This window comes from Sarcophilus harrisii, chromosome 3 (assembly GCF_902635505.1).
Source record: "Sarcophilus harrisii chromosome 3, mSarHar1.11, whole genome shotgun sequence".
Lineage (NCBI taxonomy): Eukaryota > Metazoa > Chordata > Mammalia > Dasyuromorphia > Dasyuridae > Sarcophilus > Sarcophilus harrisii.
The window spans coordinates 589,582,673-589,609,057 of NC_045428.1; the positions used below are offsets into that span (position 1 = coordinate 589,582,673).

A 26,385-nucleotide genomic window follows, 5' to 3' on the forward strand; every position below is an offset into this window, starting at 1 on the left:
CTCCACCGAGCTTCCTCCCAGAGCTCTCCATCTGCCAAAATCCAAGCCCATTAAGTCCCATTGACAGGCCACAACTGAGGGCCCGGAAACCCACAGGGTGTATCTTATTTCCCCCCAACAACCATCAATTAATATTAACGAGGGGTGGAGCCGTGCCTGGAGCATGTCCAGAAGTAGGCCAACTGACCACAGGTCCTTGGGGTGCCTTAGTGAGCTTCCCTGAGCTCCTCCCGGGCCCCCTAATGGTGTTTGGAGAACCCTGGGAGAGAAGCTCCCTCCCCTTCTGCCAACCTCAAGCTTTAAAGGGCCTCCCCCAGGCCGCGGAGTATCCCCAATGGACGTTCAGAGGGTGACCATCCAGCTGGTAGAGGATGAAGATGGAGAAACCGTGCAGGGCCCTGTCTGCTTCCGGGGCCAGTGCTACCGCTCCATCCAGGAGAGCTGCCTGCAGGCGGGGGCCCTTTTCCTGGACCCCTGCTTCCCAGCCGGACCCGCTGCCCTGGGTTATGACCAACTGGGGCCCAACTCCGAAGGCTAGGGTGTGGAGTGGCTGAGGACCCCGTGGTCTGGGGAGCCCAGCAGTTGGGCAGGCGTACCTGGCCTGGAGGGTAAGGGGTGGGGGAGCCCTGGCAGACTGGATCCTTGAGGCGCCCGGGGGCTTGGACGAGGCCCTGGGAGTTGGGAAAACTACATGACCTGGCCGGGGTGGGGGGAGGGTGGCTCAAGGATGGGACATCTGGGTCTGGTGGGGGCAGAAGTCGGGCACCGATGTTGAGGCGTTCAAGGGGCTCCTCAACTGGTCCCGGCCGTCCTGGGGCTCTTCCCCCCTTTTCTGCCCCTTCAGCTTTGCTTGGGGCCCCAGGTTTCCTGAGGGCAGCGTTGGGAGGCCCTTTCATCCTGGAGAAGGCGGCAGCATCTCTGTCATTAGTTCCAAGAGGAGGCTTCAGGCCTCAGGCTCCTGGTTAAGGGAGAACTCGGCATCCAGCTGCCAAGGGGAAACACCGGGGGGCAGGATGGCCGTACCCGACGGGGGAGTGGGATAGACGGGCCTGGTTCTGGGGAGTGGGATAGTCGACCTGGTTTCTGGGAATGGCCGGGCCTGGCTCTGGACTGACAGTCTCCTGCCCCTTAGGAGTTTTGCCAGAATCCCCAATTCATCTGTGAAGACATGGATCGGACTGACGTGTGCCAGGGCAGCCTGGGTAAGCCTTCCCATCTGTGCCCCTAAACCTTCCTTTCCTCCCATAACCCCCACCAGGGACTGCCCGCCTCTGCCAGTCCCCCAATTCTTGCCGTTGCTCCCCTCCTTGCCAGGTAACTGCTGGTTCCTGGCGGCCGCAGCCTCCCTCACCCTGTACCCGCGCCTCCTCCACCGGGTGGTGCCCCCCCGACAGAGCTTCCAGTGGGGTATGCAGGAATTTTTCACTTCCAGGTAAGGGGAAAGGGGAGCTGGGGACAGAGCACCAGCGAACCTCCGAGATGACTCACCCCGGGGCTAGGTGCCTGCCGGTAGCTGCATTTATTCATTTCTTGTTTGTGGAGCAAACTCTCTGGAGTGGGAGCCCCCAGGCGCACTTCCCCCTCCGTCTGACCCGTGGTGGGAGCTTGTTCTAATAATGCTCGTTCAAAGGATGAAACAGAACTGCCCTTAAAAGACTCGCCTTCTGGCCTTTTCTGGTCCTGGCTCTGTATGGGTGCAGGAAAGCTCCCTCCCCCAGCCTCCCGGCCTCAGTTTCCACATAGTAAAATGTTGCTCCCTTCAGTCCCCTCCTGGCCAGGATGTCGCAAGTGACTTTGGGGCCCGGCAGGACCACAGGCCGGGCTGGCCGGGGAAGGGCCTGGGCCTTGTTGGCTACCCGCTCCCCGCCCCTCTCTCCACAGCTGTGGCAGTTCGGGCGCTGGGTGGACGTGGTGGTGGACGACCGACTGCCCGTTCGGGCCGGGAAGCTGCTCTTTGTTCGGTCAGCCCAGAGAGCCGAGTTCTGGGCCCCGCTGCTGGAGAAGGCCTACGCCAAGTAAGGGACACCCCTCGCCCACCCCCAGAAGCCCCCTGCTGCCTGTCAGGCCCTGGCCTGAGCCCCCGAGACTCCTAGGAAGGCTCTCCCAGGAGATAACACTCAGAGCTTTGGAAACGGGCCATGTAAATTGGGTGACTCGGGGATTTCAAAAGCCCACTGGCCCCAGCCCAACTCTGATTCTGAGACCCCGCGACCCCCGGGGGACCCTCGCTGATCCTCAGCAATCTCTAAGTCCCTTCCAGCTCTGTCCCCTAGCTTTTGAGGGCCCAGAGCCTCTTCCCCAGACCCAGAGACCCCTCCTCCCAACAAGAGCTTTTGTTGATGGTCAGGAAGCCTCGGCCCTGTCCGACCCCTCCCCAAGTACCCCAGGCCCAGGCCCAGCTGACTCCCCATCTCGCTAAAACCCCCCCACCGCCGGTCCTCCTCCGCCCCCCTCCAGGGGAGGGGAGGGGGCTGCCTTGGTCTTCCCGCAGGCTGCACGGCTCCTATGAGGTGATGCGCGGCGGCCACATGAACGAGGCCTTTGTGGACTTCACGGGCGGGGTCGGGGAGGTCCTGTACCTGCAGCCGGACATGACCGTTGTGTTCCCCGCTCTCCGGCACGCCCTGGCCAAGGAGTCCCTCGTGGGGGCCACTGCCCTGGTGAGCCTCCGAGCCCCTGGCAAGGGCGGCCCCGAGCCTGCTCCTCCCTGCAGCCCCACAGCCCCACACCCTTCTCTCCTGCTCTGTGGCGTGGCCCCTACACGTGCTTCCCCCAAATCTGCCCATCCTTCCCCATGGGCTCATCCCCATGTTTCACTTCCCACAAGTCTCCGCAACCGTATTTCCCCACGGTCCTCTTCCTGTTGTGAGGGGGGCCTTTTGCCTTAATGCCCTACGCAGGGGTCCTCAAACTACGGCCCGTGGGCCAGATTCGGCAGTTGAGGACGTTTATCCCCCTCCCCCAGGGCTTTGAAGTTTATTTAATGGCCCACAAAACAAAGTTTTGTTTTTACTCTAGTCCAGCCTCCAACAGTCTGAGGGACAGTGAATTGGCCCCCTATTTCAAAAGTTTGAGGACCCCTGGGACTCTAGAGTCCCCTTCCGAGTGGGGCATCCCACACTCGTCCCCTGCATATCTTTCCCTCGTGCTCTAAACTGACCGGCTTGTTTCGGGACGAGGGGGGTGGGCTGGACCGCTGTGCCCACGTCCCTCTTTGTTTCCGGTCCCTGGGTCACCTTCCCGTGACTGTGGCCCCCTCTTCCTGTATGTGTCCGCCTTCTCCGCCACTTACACCTACGCTGGGTCCTTCCGTGTCCCCCCATTCGGCCAGAGCGATCGGGGAGAGATCAGGACGGAGGATGGGCTGGTGAGAGGCCACGCGTACTCCGTCACAGGCACCCACAAGGTGAGTCCTGGCCTGGGGAGAGGGGCAGGGCCGCTCCAAAAGTTCCCCCTTTTGTGATCCCTCAGATGTCCCTGGGGTTCACTAAAGTCAACTCCTCGACCTGACCCATGGGGTAAGGGAATGGGCCGGGCGTGGAAGCGACAAGTGAGGGCCCCTGGGGGCTGCGCCAGACCCCAGGGAAGGCCGGGGGCCCGGAGCTGGAGGCCGCCCCCCCCCTTCTCCTCCTCATCTGCCCCGTCTCCCCCACAGCTGCCCTCGCTGGGCTGCTCTCCCAGAAGAATGGCGAGAGACTCTGCTGGTGAAGAAGGAAGATGGAGAATTCTGGTGAGCGCCAAGCCCCCTTCGCAGGCCCCCCACCCTTATGTCTGGGAACTCCTGGCTCAGGGGGGTAAGGGAGGCAAAGGCGGAGGGAGCTGAGTCGCTGGTAGGGATGGGGAAGTGTAGACCAGAGATGAGGGGATGGAGGGGGGCAGTGAGGATGGAAAAGGAGAGGGAGGAACGGCCAGAAAGAACAACCTGTGACGTGGGGGGGAAGGGGCAGGAGAAGGGGTGGAAGGGAGAAGCAGCAGGGAGAGCACAGGGGGGGGGGGGCCCTGGAAGAGCAGGGGCTAAGAGGTCACGGGGTCTCCCTCCCAGGATGGAACTGAATGACTTTCTGAAGCACTTTAACACAGTCCAGATCTGCTCCTTGAGCCCCGAGGTGCTGGGGCCAAAGCCCAAGGGGGGCGGCTGGCACGTGCACACCTTCCAGGGCCGCTGGGTGCGTGGCTTCAACGCCGGCGGGGGCCAGCCGGGCAGCGGTGAGCTCCGAGGGCAGCCGAGGGCAGGAGGGAGGGAGGGAGCCTGGGTGGGAGATGGAGCCGCCCTCCCCTTTCTCCCCAACAGAGACCTTCTGGACAAACCCCCGGTTCACTGACCCTCAGGACCCTGAAAAGGAGGGCGAGCAGGGCGCCTGTGGGGGGGTAGGCACCCCAAGTGCACCGTGCTCCTCTCCCTGATCCAGAGGAACCGGAGGCGGCTTCGAGCCCGGGGCGTCTCCTACCTCACTGTGGGCTTTCACGTTTTCAGGGTGCGGACAAGCAAATGGGGGGAGCCACGGGGACCTGGGAGGACCGGAGTGGGCAGAGAACTGGGAAAGGGAAGACACACAGCAACAACCGGGAGGACAGAGACAAGACGGGGTGGGAGGCACAGGGCCCGAGAGGGGAGAGGAAGGAGGCCATGGCCAGCTGCTGAGGTCAGCCTTGACCTTGTACCCGTTTTCTATCCCACAGATTCCAGAAGAGGTAACGCCATCCAAAACAAGCCTCCTGTCAGCAGACCCCGTCAGGGTCTGGGGTCGGGACTCTTGGGATGGGAGTGTCAGGGGGTTTGGAGGGAGCCTCATCCACCCTAACCTCCTCTCCCCAGCTCCTGGACCTGCAGGACTCCCCCCAGCGCCGGGAGCTGCTGAGCGGCCTTCTGCGGGCCGACCGGTCCCCATTCAGCATCCGCCGGGACGTGAGCCGCCGCTGCCGCCTGGCACCGGGCACTACCTGGTGGTCCCCAGCACCGCCACGCGGGAGAGGAGGCCGACTTCACGCTGCGCATCTTCACAGAGCGCCAGCACGCGGCCATGTGAGCCTCCCTGGCCTCCCTCACCTCGTCCCCGGGAGCCGGAGGCGGCACTGACCCCCCAACCCCCAGCTGGATGACCATGGGTGCCCCCCGAGCCGTCCCACCTCTTATCCCCTCTGTAAAATGATGGGCTTGCCCCAGAAGTGTTCTGAGGTCCCATAAAATCACAGCTTTCGGCCTAAGTGTTTGGGCTCTCCAACTGGCCGCACCCGGTAAAGAGCAGTCAGCAGACCCCAGACCAGAGCTGAAGACCCCCAGAGGCCCCTGGTCCCACTCCCCTCCCTGGGCCCCCCATTTTTAGAGACCAGAAGTCTCCAAGGGAGACAAGCAACCATCCCCATCCCACTGGACTCTTCCCAACCCAGAGCTCCCAACTCCAGCCCTCACCCAAATGGGCGTCCCGGGAGGACGTGCTGAGATGTCTCCCGTCTTCCTCACAGGGAAATAGACAACGCTGTCAGTGCCGACCTTCAGGTGCTCAAGGTGAGGCAGGGTCAGGGGCAAGGGGTGCTCAGGAGGGCCCGGGCGTGGCCCCGGGTGGTGACGGCCTTCTCTCTCCCAGAACCCGTCGGCACCCCTGGAGTTTGAACTAGAACAGCTGTTTCAAGAGCTGGCTGGACAGGTGAGGGGGCAGAGGGGACCATGGAGTCAGAGGGAGAGCCGAGGGGAAGGTGGGACAGATGGCCCCCGCAGGAAAGGCAGGGAAGGCTTAATGCCCCCCTTGCCTTCTTTCCCCAGGAAGAAGAGCTCGGGGTACACCAGCTGCAGGCCCTACTCAGCATAGCTCTGGAGCCTGGAGACTGGGGTGAGAGTCCTGGCCGAGGCCACAGGCATTGGGGTGGGAGGCACTGGATTGGGCTCGGAAGACCTGGGTGCAAACCCACTATATCCTGCCCATGGCTACAGAGGGTTCTTGGGAACAATTGGGGTACCCACACAAACACTGACCGGGAGGCAGAAGGGACCCCTGTAAAAAAAGGGGTCAGAGGGGAGAAGACTGACCCCAAAAAGAAGCCAGGAAGAGTCTTGTTGCCTTTCCATGACTGAAGACCTCGAGCAGGGCTTATCACCTGAGCACAGGAGGCTGGGAGAGGGAGAAAGGCCTGCTGATCCCCTTCAGGCGACTCTTGTGGGGGGAGCTCAGAAATCACGGAGGGGATTACAAAGTCCTCCCCGAAGAACTGAAGACTTCAGAGAATAGGACGGGGTTTGTTTTGAAATCGCTGTGGATCGATTGGAGAGGTCAGAAGAGAAAAGTCTGATCAGCAGGGCCCTTAAGGACGGGAGTTGGATTTCTGGGCCGTGGCTTAATATATAAGGATGTTGGACACTTGACCAGGGATGGAGGGCACCCAGTGGGTAACTTGACTGGCCTGGGACACAAGGCCCCCAAACGGAAAGTGGACAGGGAGACAGACCACCCACCTGGCTGATCAGTCAGATGTCACCGGGGACAAGTAGTGGGCGGGAGACAGGGAAAAGGATGGGAATTGGTGCTCCCAGAGCCCCCACCACATGCCAAGCACTTTCCTGTAAATATTTATCACACCAGTGAGCCACCAGGGCCCCAGAACTCACAAGTCAGCGCCCAGGCTAAGACACTTCTGCACACGCACACACAGAAAGATACGGGAGGAGCCAGAGTGGAGACATTGAGGTAGGAGATGCCGTAGTCGGGATAAATGGCTCGATACCGACTCAGGAGGCTCCAACGGCACATTCTAGTAAAGGACCCGTGGCTTCGGCTGTGAGTTTGATCAACGCGCCAACTCGGCCCCGTCATGTTGGACCCATATCTGGGAGATGCCGTACTTCGCGTCACCAGGAGACGCGGGCGGGGAAGCAAACAATGGCTCATTTTGGACTTTGGGAGGCTGACGGCTGTGTAGGAGACAGGTTTTCCTGGGCACAAAGTCCAATTAATTGTATGGAACCATGGCAACGTCATGGCGAATGTGGTCATCGGCTGCTAATCCAAGCCTGGTCCTGGAACAGGGAGGTGACCGCTGCTGTTACCAGGCCATTTGTACAGTGCGCAGCAGTGCACCTGGCACCCCATTACGTTAAAGACCTTGGCCACAAGGCAGTAACAAGGGGGCCTCAGGGCAAGTGGCTGAGCCCATCAGAGGCAAAGGGGCTCTGCCACGCCAACTTCCCACCAAGCATGCCTTGGGAGTGGGACTAGCCCCCAACCCTGGATGACCCCGGGTCATTGCAGGAGTTTCCTCTCTGGGATGAGTCAGGCCACAGAAAGCTGCTTCAGATGTAGTAAAGCCATCTCCCTTTTCCAGGCCCCAGGGCACTGGATCCAAAGTCTCCATGTTCCTCACCTCTAAATCCCTTCTTCCACAACAATATGCCGTACAGCACCGCCCCCCCACCCCACCCCCCACCCCCACACACCAGAACAGAACCTTGGCCTAGGGGCAATCAGAGAACTCCCCAGTCTTGAGTTAGGTCCTGGACCAGTCCTCTCTCCAGTTTAGCAACAGCCATTGCTCAAACAGTACTGTAGTTTTTGGGGTTTCACCAATGGGGCTCCTTGTCCTGCAAGACTTCCTTCAAACCAGAATACAAAACCTGAAAATTAAGGCCTCCTGGATCCTCTTTCAGCCGGCCCCTGGACCCACCCGCCTGGAGAGATCGGGCTCCGGACCTGTGAACACCTGATACGCTGTTTCGGAGTATCCTTATGAAGTTTTTTAATGGGGGAGGGTGTGCTGCCTTTTTGGGGGAAGGGAGAAGGGTAACTGGTCCCCCCCCTCCACAATTCCCTCAACTATCCTGCAGCAAGGAGGGCCCTGTTTGACACTGTCAGAATTCCAGCAGCTGTGGTATCGACTCCAAGAGTGGGAGGTAAGATCAGTCCTGAGGGAGCAGGGTGCCAGTCGTTTGAGTGGCATTAAGGGAGACATCAGCAGGGGCGGGAGGGACCATCTCAGCCTCTGGGGCAGAGGGCTGACAGTCAACTTCCTCTCACCAAGGCCACATTCAACAAGTTTGATGCTGACAAATCTGGGACCATGAACGCCCATGAGCTAAGGCTGGCACTCAATTCGGCGGGTATGTGTGGGTCTAACTGGGGAGGCATATGGCATCCGCTGTCATCTACAGATGTCCTGGGCAGAGGTGAACACCGGGATAACCAAAAATCAAAATGGAATCGATTCCTTCCTTCCTCCTGCCCCCAGCTAGCCTTTCAGAGGTCAAGAGCATAGATGGGACCATTTTTTGAAAAACCCAGGGTCAAGATGGATGGAATGTGGAGGAGGGTGATGGGTGACATCATAAGCGTTATTCTCAAATGAATAACCAGTCAAAACTCAGCATCCCTAACTGTTCCCAAGGGAAGTCAGAGAAGGGAGCCCCCTGTTCCATCCGGTAAGCTTGTGGGACTTGGGACAAAGCGTAGGGATCCAGGACTCCTGACACTCCCACAGGGCACCTCGGCCCTACTTGGCCCTAGGTGACTCCAGACAGAAGCTGGATCCCGGATATCACAACCATCATCTAACACTTGTACTCTCAGTGACGCCTTTGGGTGAAGTTGTGACGGTGACATCAGAACTGGGATTAGAACACAGGCCTCCAGACCCTTTCTCTGTGGTCTTTACACTTGTATTTAATACAGACAGGAATAAAAACTACCTAGATGGTATCTGAGCATAGGAGGGTCACAAAGCCTTCCTCAAAGGCCCAGTCACACGGGTGACAGTGGCAAAGGCAGAATTTGCACCCAGAGCATCCCCCAGGCTCCTTCAACCATCCCAGGGCCTCAGTTCCTTTGGCTCATTGGCTGTAAGGAACAAACAGAAAACCAGCTAACTGACAAGAAGCTCACAGTCCACTCTCACAACCCCACAGGCTTTCAGCTTAACAACCAACTGACCCAGCTGCTCACCAGCCGATACCGGGACAGTCGCCTGCGGGTTGACCTCGACCGCTTCGTGTCGTGCGTGGTCCAGCTCACCTGCCTCTTCCGTAAGTGGCTCTCATCCCCCTCAGTCCCCCCTAACAGGGAGTGACTGGACACACCCACAGGCCCCCACTCAGCTTCCCTCTCTTCCTGTGACAGGTCACTGCAGCCAGCATCTCAGTGAGGGGGAAGAGCTCATCTACATGACTAAGAGACAGGTAAAGGGGGGTGGGAGGGGACAGCAGAACGTCCATATCCTTGAAGGGTCCCAGGGGGCTTCACTCCTGCCCATTTCTCTTACAGTGGATGGAGCTGGCTACTTTTTCCTAGAACCTCTTCTTCTTGGAAGGGGACAAAGCCCAGTGAGAGAGGCACCATGGCCTACTTCGACGGGGAAACCCTAAAAGAAAGCTCCAGATTCAAAGTTCCTCTGCAGGCAGGACTGGAATGCAGGCTATAACCAAGAGGGTTGGCCATGGCAAGCATCCAGCCTTGGGGTTACCTAAACTTTGGGAACTTTCTGAAATCCCCTTCCCCCCAATTCTACCTGTCCAGGATGTAGAATTCTCGGTGAGCTGGCTCTAATTAATTTTCCTTCCCTTGCAAACCTCTAGGCATGTGACCTTGAGTCTAAAACATTAAATAGAAAAGAGAGACAGAAGTAGAGTACATCTTGGAAATCGTTCTTAAAAATATTACACATTTTATTGTCCTGTTGAGGTTTTTCCAGAAAAAAATTAATGCGCTTGAACGCCAAAAAAAGAAAGAACAAAACCACAAACAGAGAAGCAGCCAGCCCAGCCTTTTTTTCCCATAAGCCAGGCCCCCAGACCCTCCCGTCAGGGGGAAATTCCCAAAGACTAGTCCCTGACAAAAGACAACGAAGAGGAAGAGGCAAAACAATAAAGGTGTGAAGGAAAGGCAGAGGGGAATTATAATCAGCTGATATCTTAATTACAAGACCAAGAAAGACGGCAAATATATGTTGCTAGGTGAATATATATTTATATAATAAATCCGTAAGTTAATAAAGTAAATAGTAACTCTCTGAAAGTTTTTAATTATTTTAAAAGTTTTTTGTGGGGATTTAATTTTTTTTTAATTTTTTTAATTTTTTGGTCCTTAGAAAACTTGCTGAGGGACAGAGTCCAGTCAAAGTGAGAGTGAGATGCATAGCAAGGGGTAGTCTGTCAAGCTGGGTCTGAGTACACGATGCTCATGCCCATTCTCATGACACACGGTAGAGTCCCCATCCTCTGTGACTTTTCCTCCCCTAGCACCACTCCTCTCCATCCCAGCCCCAAACTCCCAAACACCAATAAATGACCATGATCTAAGCTGATCTGCTTGCAGTCTATCCCTCTTTAAGCATCTTTAGGGGGAAGGAGGGGAAGGGGAGGGAGGTGAGAGGGAATGGAGATGAAAAGAAACCAAAATAGCTTAAAGGAAGAGGAGGCGGAGGGCAGCCCTTCTCTGGAAGTCGCTGAGGAGGTGCCCAACCTGGGGGCAGTCACCAATGAACCCGAATTCTGAGGATTCCTGGTTGCCTCCCCATCCCTTTGTCCCATCAGAGAATTGGACCCAAGGGGGTTCCTAGACAAGGCACGTGGTCTTTGGCCCTGAAGGGAACAAGCTATAATAGGACCTTGTGGAGGAGGGGAAGAGTTTATTTGCTGGGATGCCAAGGGCAATAGTGTGTGCACTCCCACACTGGGTGGGGAGTGGGGGTGTGTGCCCGTGACTGAGGAAACAGGTTATTGTGAGGCTGTACGGCTTGGGGAGGGAGGCCAGTCTTCATTTTATGAGGGTCTCACCTCAGCTTAGTTTAAAAAATATATATATTATATATATTTATAAGAGACCAGAATGATTTACTCTAAACTTCCCCTTTCAACCATTACCCCTGCCCCAGGCTGGGGAACTCCTGGCCAATCACCTAAGAGAGAAGAGAGATCCTGCCCCTCCCCCCCCCCCCTCCCACCAAAAGAAAAGAAAAGGAGAGAAGAGAGAGGGAGGGAGAGAGCTCACTTTGCATAGATACCCGGTCAGGTAAGAGAAAACTGGACTATAGCAAGCCAGCCCCTGGCGGGAGGAGGGGGCTTGGGGCTGCCCCAGCCTCCCTGAGATGGAGGCCGGGGAGGGTGGTTTGGTCGCTGTGTCTCCTCAGCGAGGGGGCGGCAGGGTGAGGGGGAGCACCTGGCTCACAGGTCACTCTCGCCATACAGGGCTGTGGAGAAGGATTTGTAGTCCAAGGCTCCAGGAGCGGCATCTGGGCCCTGGTATGGAGCCATGCGGGCAATGCAGTACTCGGCCTGGTCTGGGGGCAGCTCTCGCCGGAGCTCCTCCGCCGTGATGAAGTTCTGGTGGGAATAGGGAAACCTGAGTGGGGTGTTCTGGGACTGCTCTGTCATGCCCCCCACCCTGACCTCTGGTGATCCACCCTGCAGGATTCCCAGCAGACCCTTCTGGGCTTTCCTTCCATTTTCCAGCCAGCCTACTTCTTCTCCCCCCCCCCACTTGATTTCCATTGTGTCAAAATGGCCCATGACTCCCCTGAAAGCACTTTCTCTTCTATATACAAGAGAGACACTTAATCCAACTCTCTCAAAAGGGTAAGGATCAAGTAGCAAAACCGCTACTTTTCTGCTCCTTTTTGCAAGCTCCTGACTAAAGAAGCTATCTCTTCAGTCTGTCCTCAAACAGCTCAACTTCCAAGAGTTACTGTGGGAAAGCTTCCCAGACATGGCATCAGGAGCTCTGGGTGTGACCTCGGGCAGTGCCAGCTCTGGTCTCTACGCCCCCACAACCACGTAGTCTATTCTATGTGACGGGTCCTCCCTAAGTGGTAGGCGTCATCTCTGGCTCACCTTATCTCCGGCCAGGACCTTGAAGGAAGCAATGACTTGGTCGGCTGTGTCTGTATCAGTGGTTTCTCGGGACATGAAGTCGATGAAGGCCTGGAATGTCACAATGCCGCTGTTGTTGGGGTCCACAACGCTCATGATGCGGTTGAATTCCGCGTCGCCCTGTGGGGAGTGGGAAGAGACAGGAGCTATTGGTCCTGGGCTGCTCAGGGGTCTTTCCTCCTCTTGGCAAACCTGCTTCCTGCCCCCCTTTCCTAAGGCAGGGTCCCTCAGCTCCCACGCTCAGGTGGGCTCGTTAAAAGGAAGAAAGACCTTGGGTGTCTGCTGACAGGTAGAGATCTTCTTTGGGGGAGCTTAGAATCCCTGTTTAAACTCAAGCGTTCTCTGGGGACTCCCTGTCTCTGAGGACACCTAGCCCGGGGTCAGGCTGTTGAGCACTTGGCTACCCATTTTGCAGGCCAGACCAGGAGGAGCCACTGGAGGCCAGTCCTCTGATGGATATCCATCACCCTCAACCCAGGAAGAAAGGAGAAAACCAACTCCCCCCTCGCGGCCCCCCCCCCCCCAATGTTCTGGGGGCTCAGCTCTGTGTGTTTGCTACATCTGGGCCAAAAAAAAAAAAATATTTCAGAATGGCTTGTCTCTTAAACCTAGGCCGTCAGCCAACTCTGCCCGTGGGGACCAAAGAGGGAATAGGGAGGAAAGGGAAAAAGATAAAATGGGAAGGGGGTGCAGTGAAGAGAAGCAGAGGGAGAGACAGACTCCCTCCGTCTTAGGTCTGGCAAAGCCAAGAGCACAGGGATGGTGGAATAGGAGAGACGAGCCTGGCGGCTGGAGGCAGTGCGGCCCTCCCACCTGGCTGTGTCAGAGGCAGAGAGCAGAGAGGAACGCTCTGTTCCTTCCCAAGGGAACCAGCGAGTTTGGAGGAGGAGAAGGAGAGGGGAAAAGAGCGCGCAGCGTACCAGGCTGTATCCTGTGGAGATAAGCAGAGCTCGGAAGTCGTCAGCGTCCATGCTGCCAGTCTGCTTCTGCTCCAAGGGAAGGACAGCGGGAGAAGGGAGGGCCCAGGACGGGGGGATGGAAGGAAGGCGTCGGCACATGCGAGAGGTGGCGGATGAAGAGGAGGAGAGAGCGGAGAGGAGAGAGGCTCGATGGGGAGACAGACGAAGGAAGCCAAGGACAGTCAAGGTAAGAGAAAGGAATGGGAAGGGCCAGCGAGGGTGGAAACAACGGTGACCGTTCCAATGGTGAATGGGAAAGGAAGGCAATGGAGCGGGAGAGAGGGAGAGAGAGAGAGGCAGTTAATTAGGCTGCTGGGTGGGCAGCCCCACCAGGGCATCCATACCTGTCGGTCATTCTCCACATCGTAGCCCAGGCTGATGAGACATGCTTTGAACTCCTCAGGCCCCAGCGCCCCGCCGTGATCCTGCCGAACCATCCAGGGGGGGCACGGTCCAGACCCCACCGAGCAGGAGGGGAAGAGGGATGGGTATGGAGACCGAGGCCGGAGACGGGGAGAGGAGCCACGAGGCCACATGCAGGGTTGGGGAAAGGGGAAGGGACACATGGGAGAGCAGACAGGAGGGAAACACGTCATTAGAGGGCAACACAGACACAGTGACCTAGGGGCAGGGGTAGGGGTATGGGGGATGAAGTTTGAGGAAAGGGAATTAGGAGTCTAGGAGGCGGGAGCTCATCCAGCCAGCCTCCTGAGAGAAGAGAAGCCTTCGCCCAGTTCCTCTGATGTGACTTTCTGGCTTAGCCCGGCTCTTCCTCTGACTTGGGTGACCTCGAGGAGAGTGGAAGGCACACTTGGCCTGCATTAGCTAACTGGGGCAGTGAGAGGCCAGAACTGGAGGGGTCTCCTCCCGAGTAGCCCAGAGAGTGTTTTTGCTAAGACTGTCTATACAAGATTGACCTGCTTATGGCCTTGGAGACCGGCTTGAGAGGTGGTGCAGGGGGACTTGCACCACTCACACGACTTTGTGTTACGGCATCCCTGCCGTTTGTGTAGGAGCCTTTTATGGCCTACGAGACTTAGGAAGGCCTCACGGCCGAACAACTCTCTACTCTACCTCTCCCCAACCAAAAATGCTGTAGAGGTTTGGTCATTAAGTGCTAAATGAATGAATGAATGAATGAAGGTGGGTGTAGGGGAAGGGGAGATGACACTTGGGAGGCCACTGGATGATGTGGGCAACAGCAAACAACCTGGCACAGAGGGGGCAGGTCTGAGGTCACTCACCTTGTCAAAGTGGTTGAAGGAGGCCCGGAACTCCTGCATCTGCTCCTGGCTGATGCCTTTGGCATCCCGGGTCAGGATCTGGTTCTCTACCTCATTGATGGTTCTGGCAATGGTGGTGAGGAGCTGCTCCCAGCCCACGCGGATGTGCTGCAGGAGGGAGGACCAGAGTGAGGCTGAGTTATCTCCCTACATGTGGCGGGCGGGCCAGGGCCCCAGGCCTGGGGCAAGGTTTCCCTACCTCCATGGTATAGTTGGTGTGCTTGTTGTCAAAGATGAGGGCCTCCTGGATGAGCTGGTGCTGCTGTTCCAGGAGGTCCAGGTTGGGCTTATAGTCCACGATGCTCTGCTCGTACTGCTTCAGGTGGTTCAGCTGGTCCTCCAGGGTACCGTTCATTTCAATGGAAATGCGACCGATTTCCTGAATCGAGACAGAGAAGGAGAGCCCCAGATCAAATGAGCTTCTTCCTCCCCAAATAAGGTTCCTGCCCAGGGCAGACAGCCCCTTTCTAAAAGCTTCATCCTATTCTCCAACTGTGGATCTGAACAGGAGTCAGAGCCTCCACTCCAAGGTCTCTTTCTGTGACTATGCCCATCACCACCTTTGTTGTTTCTGCTCAGGCCCAGATAAAACCTTCTCTGGTCATTCTAACCCCAACCTCCTCTGCTCCTGAGCCAAAAAGAAATCATGCCCCAGTCCCAAGGACTTCGCAGGAGATTCTAGGAGTATCTGGTATTTTTGGCTTGCTAAGAGTTCAATGTGTCCCCTTTGGACATTTGTGGGCTCCATCCATCACCAGGTGGCGCTCTAAGCCCACGGCCAGCCCTTGTTGAATGGCTCCACCCTCACCTCCATCTTGGTCTGGATCCACGGCCCCACAATGTTGGCCTGGCTGGCAAACTGCCGGCGGAGGCGCTCATTGGACTGCTGCTTGCTCTGCTCTTCCAGCAGGGCATCGTCCCGCTTTGGCACCAGCTGCTGAACCTGCCCAGGAGACAGTGCGGGGAAGGGTTAGGTGCTGGGTCGGCAGACCGGCCTCCAGCTCCCAAAGCTCTGCTACCAGCCTGCTTTTCCGTCTAACCTTCTCCCACTTGGAGTTGATGATCTGGGGGGTGACAGTGGTGTAGGGGTTGCTCCCTAACAGCTTGATGTGGTTAGATTCGGCAATCCTCTGGGCTTCCCCATGGATGGCTAGGATAGCCTCTCGCTCCTTGTCGGCATCCGGCAGGGTGGATTTGAACTGGTCATGGGCTGCAATGAGGCCCTGGAGGGAAAGACCAGTCAGAGATTACACATAGGAAGGACTGTCAACAGTTCCAATGGAAAAGGCAGCGGGGTTTGTCCTTCCTTTCCATCAGACCTAGGGCGGTCAGGCAGGAGAGCCCCCGGGTGGGGGGATGAGGAGGTGTCTATCTGGAGCATCTAAATTTTATAAACAGGAGTTTCTAGGGGCCAGAAGAGGGGACATTGGAGGATTTTGCTGGCTTCAGGGCGCCCAATGAGATGACAGAATATCAGGCCTGGTTTTTAGTTTTTTTGCCCAGAGGTGAGAACTGATGCTCCCTCTCTACCTCAATCTCCTCGATGGTGTGGACAATGAACATGTCTTGTAGGTCTTCCATTGCACTCTCCATCCAATTGTTGAATGGTGCTGCCCGCTTGGCGTATTCCAGGTGCAGCTGGTCAATTGTTTCCAGCTGTTTCTCTGTTTTCTGAAGTGGGGAGAATGGTGGGAAATCATTAAAGAGGAAATGCAAAGAAAAGGTAGCACCCAAGGTGGTAGGGGGTGGAGAAGCAAAAGGCAGGCTTCCCAGCCAGGACAGAGCTCAGCTGATAACTGGCTCCAGCTGCACACCCCCAAAATACAAACGACCATCAGAGAAAACCACCGACCAGCCAGGGCCCGAGGCAGAGCCTTGCACTTAGGACAGTTCTCACAGCCATGGAGTGTTCCCTAAATTTGTTGCTTCGTGGAAGCTCCCCGATTTCCCTACCCCCGGGGCCTTCTGTGGCTTTCATTGCATGATCCCCACCACCACCACCACCCTTTCCCAGGTTACACATCCCAACAGGATCCTCAACGGATTCTTCCCTGGCATGTCCTCAAAGGCCTCTACCAGCGAGGTTGGTCTTCCCTGGACACCTAAGCTTGCCAGTGTCTTATACTTGGGCAGTGCAGTGGCATTCTCCTATCTCCTTCACCAGAGTAGGAGAGTCTCAGGCAGCCACATCATACTCCTGATGTGTGATTGGACTGAGCTAGCCTCACAGCTACCCACACCTCCCCCAACCCATGTGCGGGGTGATCACTTTGAATTCTTAAAGCTCACAGGCGTCCATCACTTAAAGCAATGCCCTCCCTGCCTGCTGCATGTCTAAGGAATGGGGAGAAGGGGGGAACCTGGTGAGTGCCAGGACAATAAGAGGCTCCCTTACTTTTTCCCTGTGCCAGACTAAAGATCTCACCTCAAGAGCTTCTCTTCTACTGTGTGTCAGTGAGCCAAGGGCATCCCACTGGTCACAAATCTTCTGGCACCGAGTATTGACACTTGGGGAATCATAATAATCCAGTTCACTATGAAGACAGGGAGAGAAAGTCTAATAAGGTCCATTTTCCTTGGCCCCATAAGTGGTCTTCCAATCTATTAAGAGATTGCTAATTGGGGTAGGTCTATCACTACTTATGGGTAGGGAAATAGATGAGATGACCTCTTGGGGGTCTCACGTTAATAAAAGTCTTTCCATTGGGGGCACAGAACACCCAAGACCATCAAATATCCAGAAGGCTGATAGTGTATCAAATTTGCCAAGATGATGATAGGGAGGGGAGCCGGATAACAGGAAGAAGGGGCTGAGTAAAAGGAAATTTGTCCCCACCCAGGGCTTGGCTTCTTCACATATTAATAGTGGAGTGTCAACCTCACAGAATAAGCATAACAGAGGCAGGGAGGCTGTGCAAAGGGCAGTTCTAGACGAAGAACAGACAGTTATTTTGGGAGCTCCCTGCTGGGACTGAAGGATTTTCCATTAAGTCATGCCATGGGCCTCCCACTTTTAGGTGGTAGACACCCAATCTAGGGGAATAAGGCACACATTCATTGGCTCCTCATAGGCCCAGTGCTGAGTATACTAATTGTGTGCATGAGTTTATCTGACTAGGGTGGGGAAGTGAGGAAAAAAATCCTGGGCCGCCTGGAAGCTCTTACAATAAGTGTATTCTAATCGGGAAAGAAGGGAAGGGGGTTGGGAGGGCCAGGAACAATAGTGCCACTGTACTTTCTACTTCCCCCTTTGGATGCAGGGTTGGGGGCCTGGGGCAGCCTTGCTCAAACACAGCCATGCAGTGAGCATGTAGGCGAGCAGGACCCAGGGAGGGAAGCCAAGAGCTCCCTCCCACCAAAACCATCATACTAAAGCAGCCGAAGGCCTATTTACATGACTCAGATTCTGTGGAGGACAGGGAGGGAGAGATGGAGGCGCCGCTCAGGAAGGTCTTTGGAGATAAAGGGATTGGTCGGGAAGGAAACAAAAGCCTAGGCTCCAGAAGGTTCCTAGTTCTTTCCAAAAGAACCTTCTGAGGAAAGCTATTCCCAAAGGTCACATCATGAAGTAGCAGTATCTGGCTTCTTCTGAGGACATTTCCCCCACCCTGGGCCCCACGTGGGAGAGAGGCCAACATACTTCAGCTCCTGGGCAATGGCAGCAATTTGTTCCACGCGGTCCTGATGGGCTGCCAGGTCACTCTCAAAGGCCTCATGTTTCCTGATGAGGGCTTTGATGTCGGACAGGGTGGCTGTCTCATAGTCCTTCTGTTTCAGCATGGCCTCCTTACCTGTGGAATACGGATCACAGAGGAATGGTCAGAGCTGGATAACAGAGACCCCAGAAAGGAAAACAGAGCTATTTACAAGCCATCATTGAGTCAGGAGTGTTCCTCACAAGGTAGAATTAAGGCCCAAGCAAGGTTAACCTGGGGAGAGCCAGGAGAGGCTCTTGTCCAGATTCTTGTCCAAGCCCTGGTTCTTCTCAAAGCCCAGCTTCAGTCTTGGGTGAGAGAGAGGAGAGATGACTTGAGTTTAACTGACCCCTATCCTGCCTATACTCAGTTATAGGAGTCTGATCCCTATACTGTCTATTAGCTCAGGGTCCCAACTTAGAAACTTTACAGCAGGCAGCATAGGGCCAACGAAGTCATATATTCATGGTACTTTCAAGTAGCCACATTTTGGGTTGTTTTCAATGATCAATCTGTAAGAAGACTGATTAAAAGCTCAGGGATGCCTAAGCTAAAAAAGCTAGGACTGGGGGTAAAGGGAGAAGGGGTAAGAAAAGAAAAACCACAGTCTTCCCCAGGCACTCGAAGAACAGTGGGGGGCAGAGAGAAGGGATTAAGTATGTTCTGTTTGGTTCTCGAGAACAGAAACAGAAGGAATGAATGCAAGTTTAAAAGGCAAGATTTAAGCCAAGGAAAAAACCCCAAATACCCAAACTTTCAAAGTCAAAAACACTATTTTGGGAGTTAGGGACATTATAAAAGGGAATATTGTTACAGTTCAGGCATGAACAAGACTACATGGTTTATGAAGCACTTTCTGACTTAAATGCCATGAAAGGAGGGAAGAGTGTGTTGGGTCCAGGCCTGCCATAGAACCCTTATCTCTATCCAGAGCTTCTCCAGGGCAGGTTCTTACCCAGGCCCTGGACAATGAGACAGCTGGAAGTGTGAAAGGCTCATTTGTCAGGCCTTTTGAAGAAGGAAAGTAATGCTGTTATTAAGCTTGGAGCCTGAATAATTATACACCTGAGAACAAAAGCCAAGGCAGAACAGCATCAAAAGCTCGACCGTTTAGGGAAACTTTAGAGAAGAGGAGGTTCCAAGGAAAGGAGGTTGAGGTTGTTTCCAAGGCTCCCACAAGGTTCCTGAGATGGAGTGAGAACCCAGCCCCAAGATGAGACAAGCCAGGCTGACTGCAGCCTCTTGGAGGACTCAGGCTGCAGGCCCAAGCTGCCTTCTTCCTATTCTTCAGGCTTGAAGGAACAGTGGCACAGGGAGGACAGTGCCCACTCCATGGCAGGCCCAGAGGCCTGGGGACTGACTCCTTTCTAACCCTTGGACACAACTCCACAGGCAGAGACAGAAGCCAAGAGTGACAAAAGCATAAAAGCAGCCATTCACTCTCCTTCCCTACCTTCTACTAAGGGTAAAAACCAAAAGAAGTAGATGTCCTTATGCTAACACAAAACCAAAGCAAGGTAGGGAGGTAGGACTTGGCTGGGCCAGGCTGTAGTCCACAGTCCCCTCCAGCACTGTGAGATCAGCACAGGGATTTATGGCTCATTTCTGAACCTCACAACAGGCAGATGCTGTTAGCCCCATTTTACAGATTAAGAAACCGTAAAAGGCTGAGTGGTTCAGTGAGTTGCCCAGAGTCATGCACCAAGAAAACATCTGAGGCAGGATCTCAACTTGGGACTTCTGAATCCAAGCCCAATGCTGTGCCTGCTATGCCAATGGCAACAGCAGAAGAGCCAGCTCCAGCCAGGGCCCCCAGAAAAAGCAGCAAGACGCCATTTGATCACAGCACTTCCTGCCTGTTTCTTCGAAGACAGAACCATAGGGGCAGCATTAGTTACTGGGGCACTTCCTCCCTCAGGGGGAGCCAGAGAACCAAGTCAATACCAGAAATAATTTAATTAGTCAAAGACAAGCTGCTTGACAGATGGCCATATTAACCCAGCTGGATTAAAGCCTTGCCAGGATTCAGTGGCAAGACTGACAGAACTAAGGGCTGGGAGGCAGCAGCACAAATTCAGCCGGTCTTTCTGTCTCATGTCAGAAGGAGGCAACAGGCACCAGTTTCCCATGACCCTAACAGCTGGGAGCACATAGGCCATCACTGGGGATCTGGACAGACACCAGAGAAAGAACAGTCTTAACCATGGAGAGACCTCAAGGACCCCAGAGCTAGTCAAGCCTTCCCTAGTATGGCCTTAGGAGGGCAGCCATGCCAGGCCCTGCTGCCGAAAAAACACTCCTACAGAGCAGGAGAGGGACCCCCATGGGTCAGAGGAAAGGACTGGTTCAATCATGGTAAAGAAGTGATGTGCCAAAGGTTACCAGTTATTTCAATGCCCTCCCGGTGACTGCCGATTCCCTCCACCGTACCTGTACTCCAAGTTGGTGTCCCCTGAACCTCCCAATGACAATTTAGGTAGACAGGTGAGCCTGATTCTCCTCCATGCTTCCTTTACAGTTAGTGAGAGGACTGACCAAGATCTCTGTGGTATCTTTTGGAGGACCCTTATGTCACTTTGATAGGCGTGTGGAAGATGTCATGATGGAAGAGAAATTGTGTTCTGTTCAACTGAATCAAAAGCCCTTTTTTCTTTAATGGTACAAAGCACAAAAGTATCTTGGGATGCTTTAGACCTTTCAGTCACTGGCATAAGCTAAAGATGTGGTCTGCTGTGGACTAGACAGCTTAGCCTGTCTGCTCTGATGTTTAATTGTCTTTTTAGTTTCCCTCCATATGCAGCCTGGCTTCTTCTCCTTTCTCTCTCTATCCATCAGAGCTTTGAAGAAAACTTGGAACTGTAAAAGGTTGACGTCAGAAGGGGTACATTCCAAGTTTTTTTTTTGGGGGGGGGGGCGCAACTTATGTAAAGGAATGGAAAGGAGATGGGATATCATATGTCATGAACAGAAAGGTTAGTTTGGTTGGATCACAGAATCTAAGATTAGAAGGTAGCAATGGCTAGATGGGAAGCAGGTTGCGAGGGGGCTTTACATGACCAATGAGAATTTGGCTTTATTCCTAAAGCTAACAGGTACTCAATGGAGAGCTTCATAAAATGTCTCTGCCTCTCTATCCTCTGTAGAAGGAATTGTTTTTAGATGATCTTTTCTGCACATACTTATCATGAGCACCGAAATATGAGATGACCAACCATCCTGTAAAATAACAACACATGATAAAAACTAGCTCCTCTCTAATAATCTTCATTTAACTGCAACTTTCTTCCTCCTTCTGGGGTTTCATTTATAGTGAGAATATCCAGATTTGTGCAATGCTGTCATCTCAGTCATAAATATACGTGCTGGTCATCAGACAATGCTCTTTCCCCATGTGGAGGGAGAACTATACAACTGTTCAGAGATGGTCTAAAAACTGTGTGATTCTCAGCACACCCTGTAACTTTCTCTGTCAGTGTCACTGCAGAAATGGAGGATGAAGCTCCCTTCCAAGGAAGAAGTCCACCTGGCAACATTTCTTAGTTTATGGCTTGCAACAAACCCTTCAACAGAGTCCTTTGACATGTCTGGGCTCCAAAGTCTCCTACAGCCAACCCACGTGGCTGCCTACAGAATCAAGCAAGTAGCAGAAGTGGGGATTCTTCTGCCTGCAAAGAGGAAAAGCTCTGGATCTGAAGGCAGAGGACCTGGGTTCAAAAATTGGAGTTGATATTTTCTTTTTCATACCCTGTCCCCTCCCCCCTTTATGTTTACACAAACTATCCAGGACAAAGAAAGAGGAAGGGGGCTGCAAAAAGATTACAAGACAAAAAGAAGCATTCATTCATAGCCAACTATGCGCTAGGCACTGTGCTAAGTGCTTTCTAATCATTATTACATCAATCCTGGGGAGGTGCGGACTATCCTCCTCCTCATTTTACAGTTGAGGAAACAGACACACATAAGTGAAATGACTTGACCACACAGCTAGGAAAACGCCTGAGGTCAGATTGGAATTTTGGTCTTGATGACTCTAAAGACAAAGGAGACAAAACTTTGTAATGCCGGGATTAAATCGGCTTCTCCAGAAGTCCAGATCAGCCGAGTGACAAGGCCAATAGGAAAGAGGGCAGAGGTCTACCCAGGAACAAAGATCAACTACATCTAACTGGCCAACGTTCTGGTTTCCAAGCTGAGCAGACATTTCTCTCTTCTCTACATATAAGCCCAGAGAGATTAAGGTCTTTTTCTGGAGTCACCAGGACAGCACAGGGACCAGGAAGGAGGCACAAACTTTGGAGAAGCTGCCCGCTTCAGCCAGACCACCTGAAGAGGGCAGGTAACTTCTATGCCTTCAGGTGCCCATCCAAGTCTGACTGCTGAGGTGGGCTGAAAAATGGCCATCTCTACAATTCTGAGCCACAGACAATGAGGGTGGCTTCTTGAGGGGATTAAGAAAAGAGGGTAAGGGACTAAACAGAGGGGAAGAGAGGAGGCCTAATGCCAGGCTCCTCAGGCTCTAATCGCTCTGGCACATCCCCTGGAGGAAGGGAGCTGAATCACCATGGGGAGTCTGGCAGGACATACAGTGAGCGCTCTCAGCCAATGGAAGAGCCAGCAAGGAGAGCTCAGAGACAAGGCAGCCCAAACCATCTCCTAGGAGAAGCATCATTCTCAGGCAGGTCTGGGACCTGGGGAAGGAGGGGAGCATGAGCATGGGCTCCGGTTCAGAATATGCTTCTTGACCTCGGGTCTTTCCCACTGAGACTGGGGCCAAAGACCAGACAATGGGAAAATCCATTAACCACTCTGAGTGAACCCGTTCACTCATTTGTAAAATGGGAGGCACAATCTCTTCACTTTGTGCCTCTGAAGGTTTTCATGAGGAAAGCATTCTCTAACCGCTCAAGTGTTGGTGAAATGTACCTGTCAGTCTAACAAGGATCAGGTCATTGCCATGGCTGTTCCCTGGCCAGGATGAGCTGGCCAGCAGAGAAGACCAAAAAGATCCTGAGATATAGTATGTTCTGAATTACTGGATTGTGTGAAGATCAATCTGAGATGTGTCATCCCAGGATCAGAGTGTGAGAACCACGGCAGAGGTTTTATGGGCCCTCAAGGACCCCCAACTAGCAGCACGGGTCCTCCTGCCTGCCTATCTCCCTCAGGATCTCTTTGAAGGGATGTTCAGACTGTGGAGCTGGAGCAGAATTTCCCTCACCCCAAAGTCAGAGATAGAAAGACTGACCAACCGACCCAGGGACCCCTACCATCAGTCCATGCTTCATGGATAGAAGCTTTCTGCCCGAACTTCTCTGCCAGATGGTCCAGCCGCTCTAGCCGCCGAATCACATTGAGCAGCCACTCTTCAAAGCCCTTCTCTGCTTGTTCCAGGTGCTGCCAAGAATTGTTGATGTCCTAGAAATCAAATTGAAAGAGATCATTCAGAGTCGCTGAATGAATGAAAGCTCACTTTTATGTTCATGGAGAAAAGACAAGGACAGAGAGATTTGGGCTAAGATACCCTACTGAGCCAACTAAATCAGGAAATGAATTCTACTCAAAGAATGGCAAGCAGGCCATTAACCTACTCCATGACACTGGAAGAGCCCTAAGGCTCTCCTGTGTAAGAACATTTTCCCTTCACTGTTAGGTCAATCTTGGGATCAAATGACTCAAGGCTGAAGGGACCTTAAAACTGGAAATTATCTGGTATTTCATGTGACTGATGAGGTAACATGGGCCCAGAGAAGGGAAGTCACTTGATGAACACCATGTAAACAGCCCTAGAGGGATTTAGCTTCTGATTTCGAAATCCCAGGCTCTTTCCCAAACACCCAAAAGAAGATAATGGTACTGAAAGAAAGTAGTGATTTCTGAACAGTCACTTACCGACACCATCTTGCCTTCAGAAGGCATGAAGGCAGGGCGGTTGCTCAGCCGCAGCTTGGTCTGCAGAGTATTGAAGTTGATCTCCAGCTGGCACTTCTCCTGCACTTTGGGTGGCTTGTGCACCCGCCGGTAATCACGGAAGTCCTCGAGCTTCTGCTGCATCTCTTGGATGGTCTTCTGAGGCACACGGTCCTCTAGCCAAGGAATGGTACGTCGGATCCACACCAGCAGCTGTGGAGTCAGGGAAGGCCAGGTTTGTGCTGGTAAGGCTATAATTTCTGGAGGATCTCCCTCTCACACATGTATATACATTCTTATGGCCATATGTAAATAGTAGTGGGTCTGGCCCTTCCCTTCTGTTCTCAGAGGGGACACTTACATCACTAGCCAGCTTCTCATAATCCTCCATCAGGTGCTCATTCTCTTGATTGACAGCCAGCACTTTGCAGATTCTGTTAGCTGCAGTCTCAGCCTAATGGAATAGGGAAGAGACAAAGAGCTAGTCAGGGCTATGTAGAACACCTTCCCTGTCCCTTTTGTGAAGTTGCTGAGCCAGGTAACCAACTGTCCCTCCCCTATCCTGAACCCCTCCCAGTCCCCCTACCATGCAGAACAGGAGGAAAGAAAGGAAGCAAGTCAGTCCCAAGCAAGATTAAGTCCTGAAAAACTTGAAGTCAAAAAACTCTGGCAGCAGCAGAGTTCACTGACACTTATCTCCTAAGGAAAGCTCCTAAACTGCCCAGTTGTCCAAGATGGAACCAGCTTCAATGTTGTTGGCTAGTATTTTGCCAGGTTAGGAAGAGATGTCCAAATACCAGTGTTAGACAGAAGTTCCTGGCTAAAAGTCCTCTGCCCATCTGGACAGGCTTGGCATTTCTGGGGCTGACACCTCTATGTAATGTCAATCCCATATTTTTCTTTTTGATAAATGAATTCATCTGACAGCCTGGCATGCCATTAAGAGGAGATTGGGAAATGCTGGGCAGAGTTTATTTTCTCAAGGGGAGCCATGTCCCCAAGAGACATATATGGAACTAATCTAAGAGCTTTAGATGTGAAAGGGATGGGATAGGTCAGCCTGGAGGGTCTTCTTTTAGTGGCCTGGCTAAGTGGACAGCCTGTATGGTGCCTTAGTTTGAATGCACAGTACAAGAACTGTGTCCCTCTCCCTCAAACAGCCTCAGTATTCTCCCAGCAGAATGTACATCCTATGGGAAACACAAGGAAGCAAAATTATTCTCAGGGATGAAGAGGTACACAGTCACAGAAATTAAAGAGATTGAATTCAAGGGAGCCTCCTCCATCTTGTGGATGATTGAGCAACATCCTGAAAAAAATCTGAGGGCAACTGACCTGGCCCTATCTTTTTATTCTCCCTATGGCCAAAGCTACTTTCTTCAAAAGATCACAAATCAAGGAACTTAAGGAAGGAGTGGGAAATCACACAGAGAAAGGAAAGTGGAGAGAACAGGTACCTTTCAGGAAGCACAGAAAGGATCCAAGAGGAGGACTTGAAAGCCAGACAGCAACAGAAATAGTGAGGAAGGTCTACAGAAGGATGGGGAAGGAAAACAGAAAAGGCTAGGGAGGTGATCTACCGAGGGCCTCCATAATCACCAACTCTAATACGGAAATCAACGGCTTGAGCTAAATGTCCTCCCCGGTCCCCACCCCCACTGACACAGCTAGCATCCCAGTGCAGCCAAAAGGAAGCCTACAGCAAGAACTGGGAGTATGTGTGCATGCACACATATGCACACAATCACACACATTCTGGGGCACACTGGCACATGCTGCAAGATGCTAACAGAAGCCAGAGCGCCATGCGAGGGGTGCGACATATAAGCCAATGCAGAAAAACTCTCCAAAGAGAATGAAAGGGGAAGCACCGACACAAGGAAGTCTTGGCTGGAGGGATGAATGTTAATCCTTAATTTTTGTGCAAAACAGAGGTCGCCCAAAGTGTGTGAAGATGCCATGTTGTGTAACCTCCCCCTTTCTTCAGCTACCATTCATTCCCAATCCAATAAGACTCTCAATAGCATCTACAGAGCCGACAACGTAAGCTGAAAGTCGGGATCTTTGTCATTGCAGGCAACAAGACAGGTGTGGTGCCCTCCCACCTCAAGGGGGAAATCCCTACAGGCATTTTCCCAGTGACAGCTGACCAGGCAGGGCTGAGTGGAAGGACAAGGGCTATGGAGCTAGACTCTTCACCAGAAAGAACTGAGAATATCCACACTGTGGCAACACGATCCCATTCCCCCTATCCCAGAAGCAAACAAGGGACAGGTCTAATAATGCTTTGGGGTAGCACAGTAGTGCTCTCCCCTCCCTCCCACCTCGGCACATCGTGGACTCCACACTTTAGCACTTGGTCAGCCCATTATCTCAGAGTTCCTTGCAAAGTATATAATTTGCCACCTGTAAAAACCTCTGGACTTCCTTTGATTCTCTATCCCAAAGAACAGGCAGAGAACTTGGAAGTGAGAATCAAATAGCACAAATAGGTTCTTGGGAAAGTCACATAGTATTGAAATGACAACCATGTCCTCCAACAACCTATCTGCCCTTCCCCACAGTCCACTTCCAATACCCAAATCTAAGCAAAATCACAGAACCCAAGCACCTGATGACTAAGAGAAAGAAACCTAGTTTTCCACAGAACCTGTGCTGACTAAGAATTGGCTACCCATCCATCGTAAGGACGACGC

At 53.4% G+C, this 26,385-nt stretch overlaps 2 protein-coding genes across 6 annotated transcripts in view; one reads left to right on the top strand and one right to left on the bottom strand.

Annotated features, from left to right (window-relative positions):
• The first annotated feature begins 334 nt into the window (after nucleotides 1–334).
• On the top strand, nucleotides 335–9,463 carry CAPN12 (calpain 12). The gene is given in 25 exon segments (XM_031963145.1): nucleotides 335–556; nucleotides 1,127–1,202; nucleotides 1,315–1,401; nucleotides 1,404–1,432; nucleotides 1,882–2,015; nucleotides 2,492–2,660; nucleotides 3,332–3,492; nucleotides 3,524–3,550; nucleotides 3,656–3,730; nucleotides 4,043–4,206; nucleotides 4,292–4,359; nucleotides 4,362–4,475; nucleotides 4,681–4,692; nucleotides 4,817–4,931; nucleotides 4,934–4,960; nucleotides 4,963–5,023; nucleotides 5,464–5,506; nucleotides 5,586–5,645; nucleotides 5,762–5,828; nucleotides 7,637–7,707; nucleotides 7,814–7,879; nucleotides 8,008–8,086; nucleotides 8,888–9,004; nucleotides 9,099–9,157; nucleotides 9,243–9,463. Coding segments are annotated over 25 exon segments (2,130 nt in total). The 3' UTR covers nucleotides 9,270–9,463.
• Nucleotides 9,464–9,617: 154 nt separating this feature from the next.
• ACTN4 (actinin alpha 4) overlaps nucleotides 9,618–26,385 on the bottom strand; it is an 81,250-nt gene continuing 64,482 nt past the window's right edge. For 2 of the 5 annotated variants that reach the window (XM_031963143.1, XM_031963142.1), the window contains exons 9-21: nucleotides 24,051–24,143; nucleotides 23,672–23,902; nucleotides 23,050–23,197; nucleotides 17,728–17,878; nucleotides 16,513–16,621; nucleotides 15,618–15,758; nucleotides 15,128–15,310; nucleotides 14,896–15,030; nucleotides 14,287–14,466; nucleotides 14,049–14,195; nucleotides 12,766–12,831; nucleotides 11,807–11,965; nucleotides 9,618–11,299 (exon numbers count right to left, since the gene is read on the bottom strand). In XM_031963143.1, coding sequence (XP_031819003.1) covers nucleotides 11,141–11,299; nucleotides 11,807–11,965; nucleotides 12,766–12,831; nucleotides 14,049–14,195; nucleotides 14,287–14,466; nucleotides 14,896–15,030; nucleotides 15,128–15,310; nucleotides 15,618–15,758; nucleotides 16,513–16,621; nucleotides 17,728–17,878; nucleotides 23,050–23,197; nucleotides 23,672–23,902; nucleotides 24,051–24,143 — 1,902 coding nt within the window. In that variant the 3' untranslated portion in view covers nucleotides 9,618–11,140. Of the gene's footprint in view, nucleotides 11,300–11,806; nucleotides 11,966–12,765; nucleotides 12,832–13,148; nucleotides 13,230–14,048; nucleotides 14,196–14,286; nucleotides 14,467–14,895; nucleotides 15,031–15,127; nucleotides 15,311–15,617; nucleotides 15,759–16,512; nucleotides 16,622–17,727; nucleotides 17,879–23,049; nucleotides 23,198–23,671; nucleotides 23,903–24,050; nucleotides 24,144–26,385 lie in introns of all 5 variants that reach the window. The other 3 variants (XM_031963141.1, XM_031963140.1, XM_031963144.1) reach the window with 2 other exon arrangements.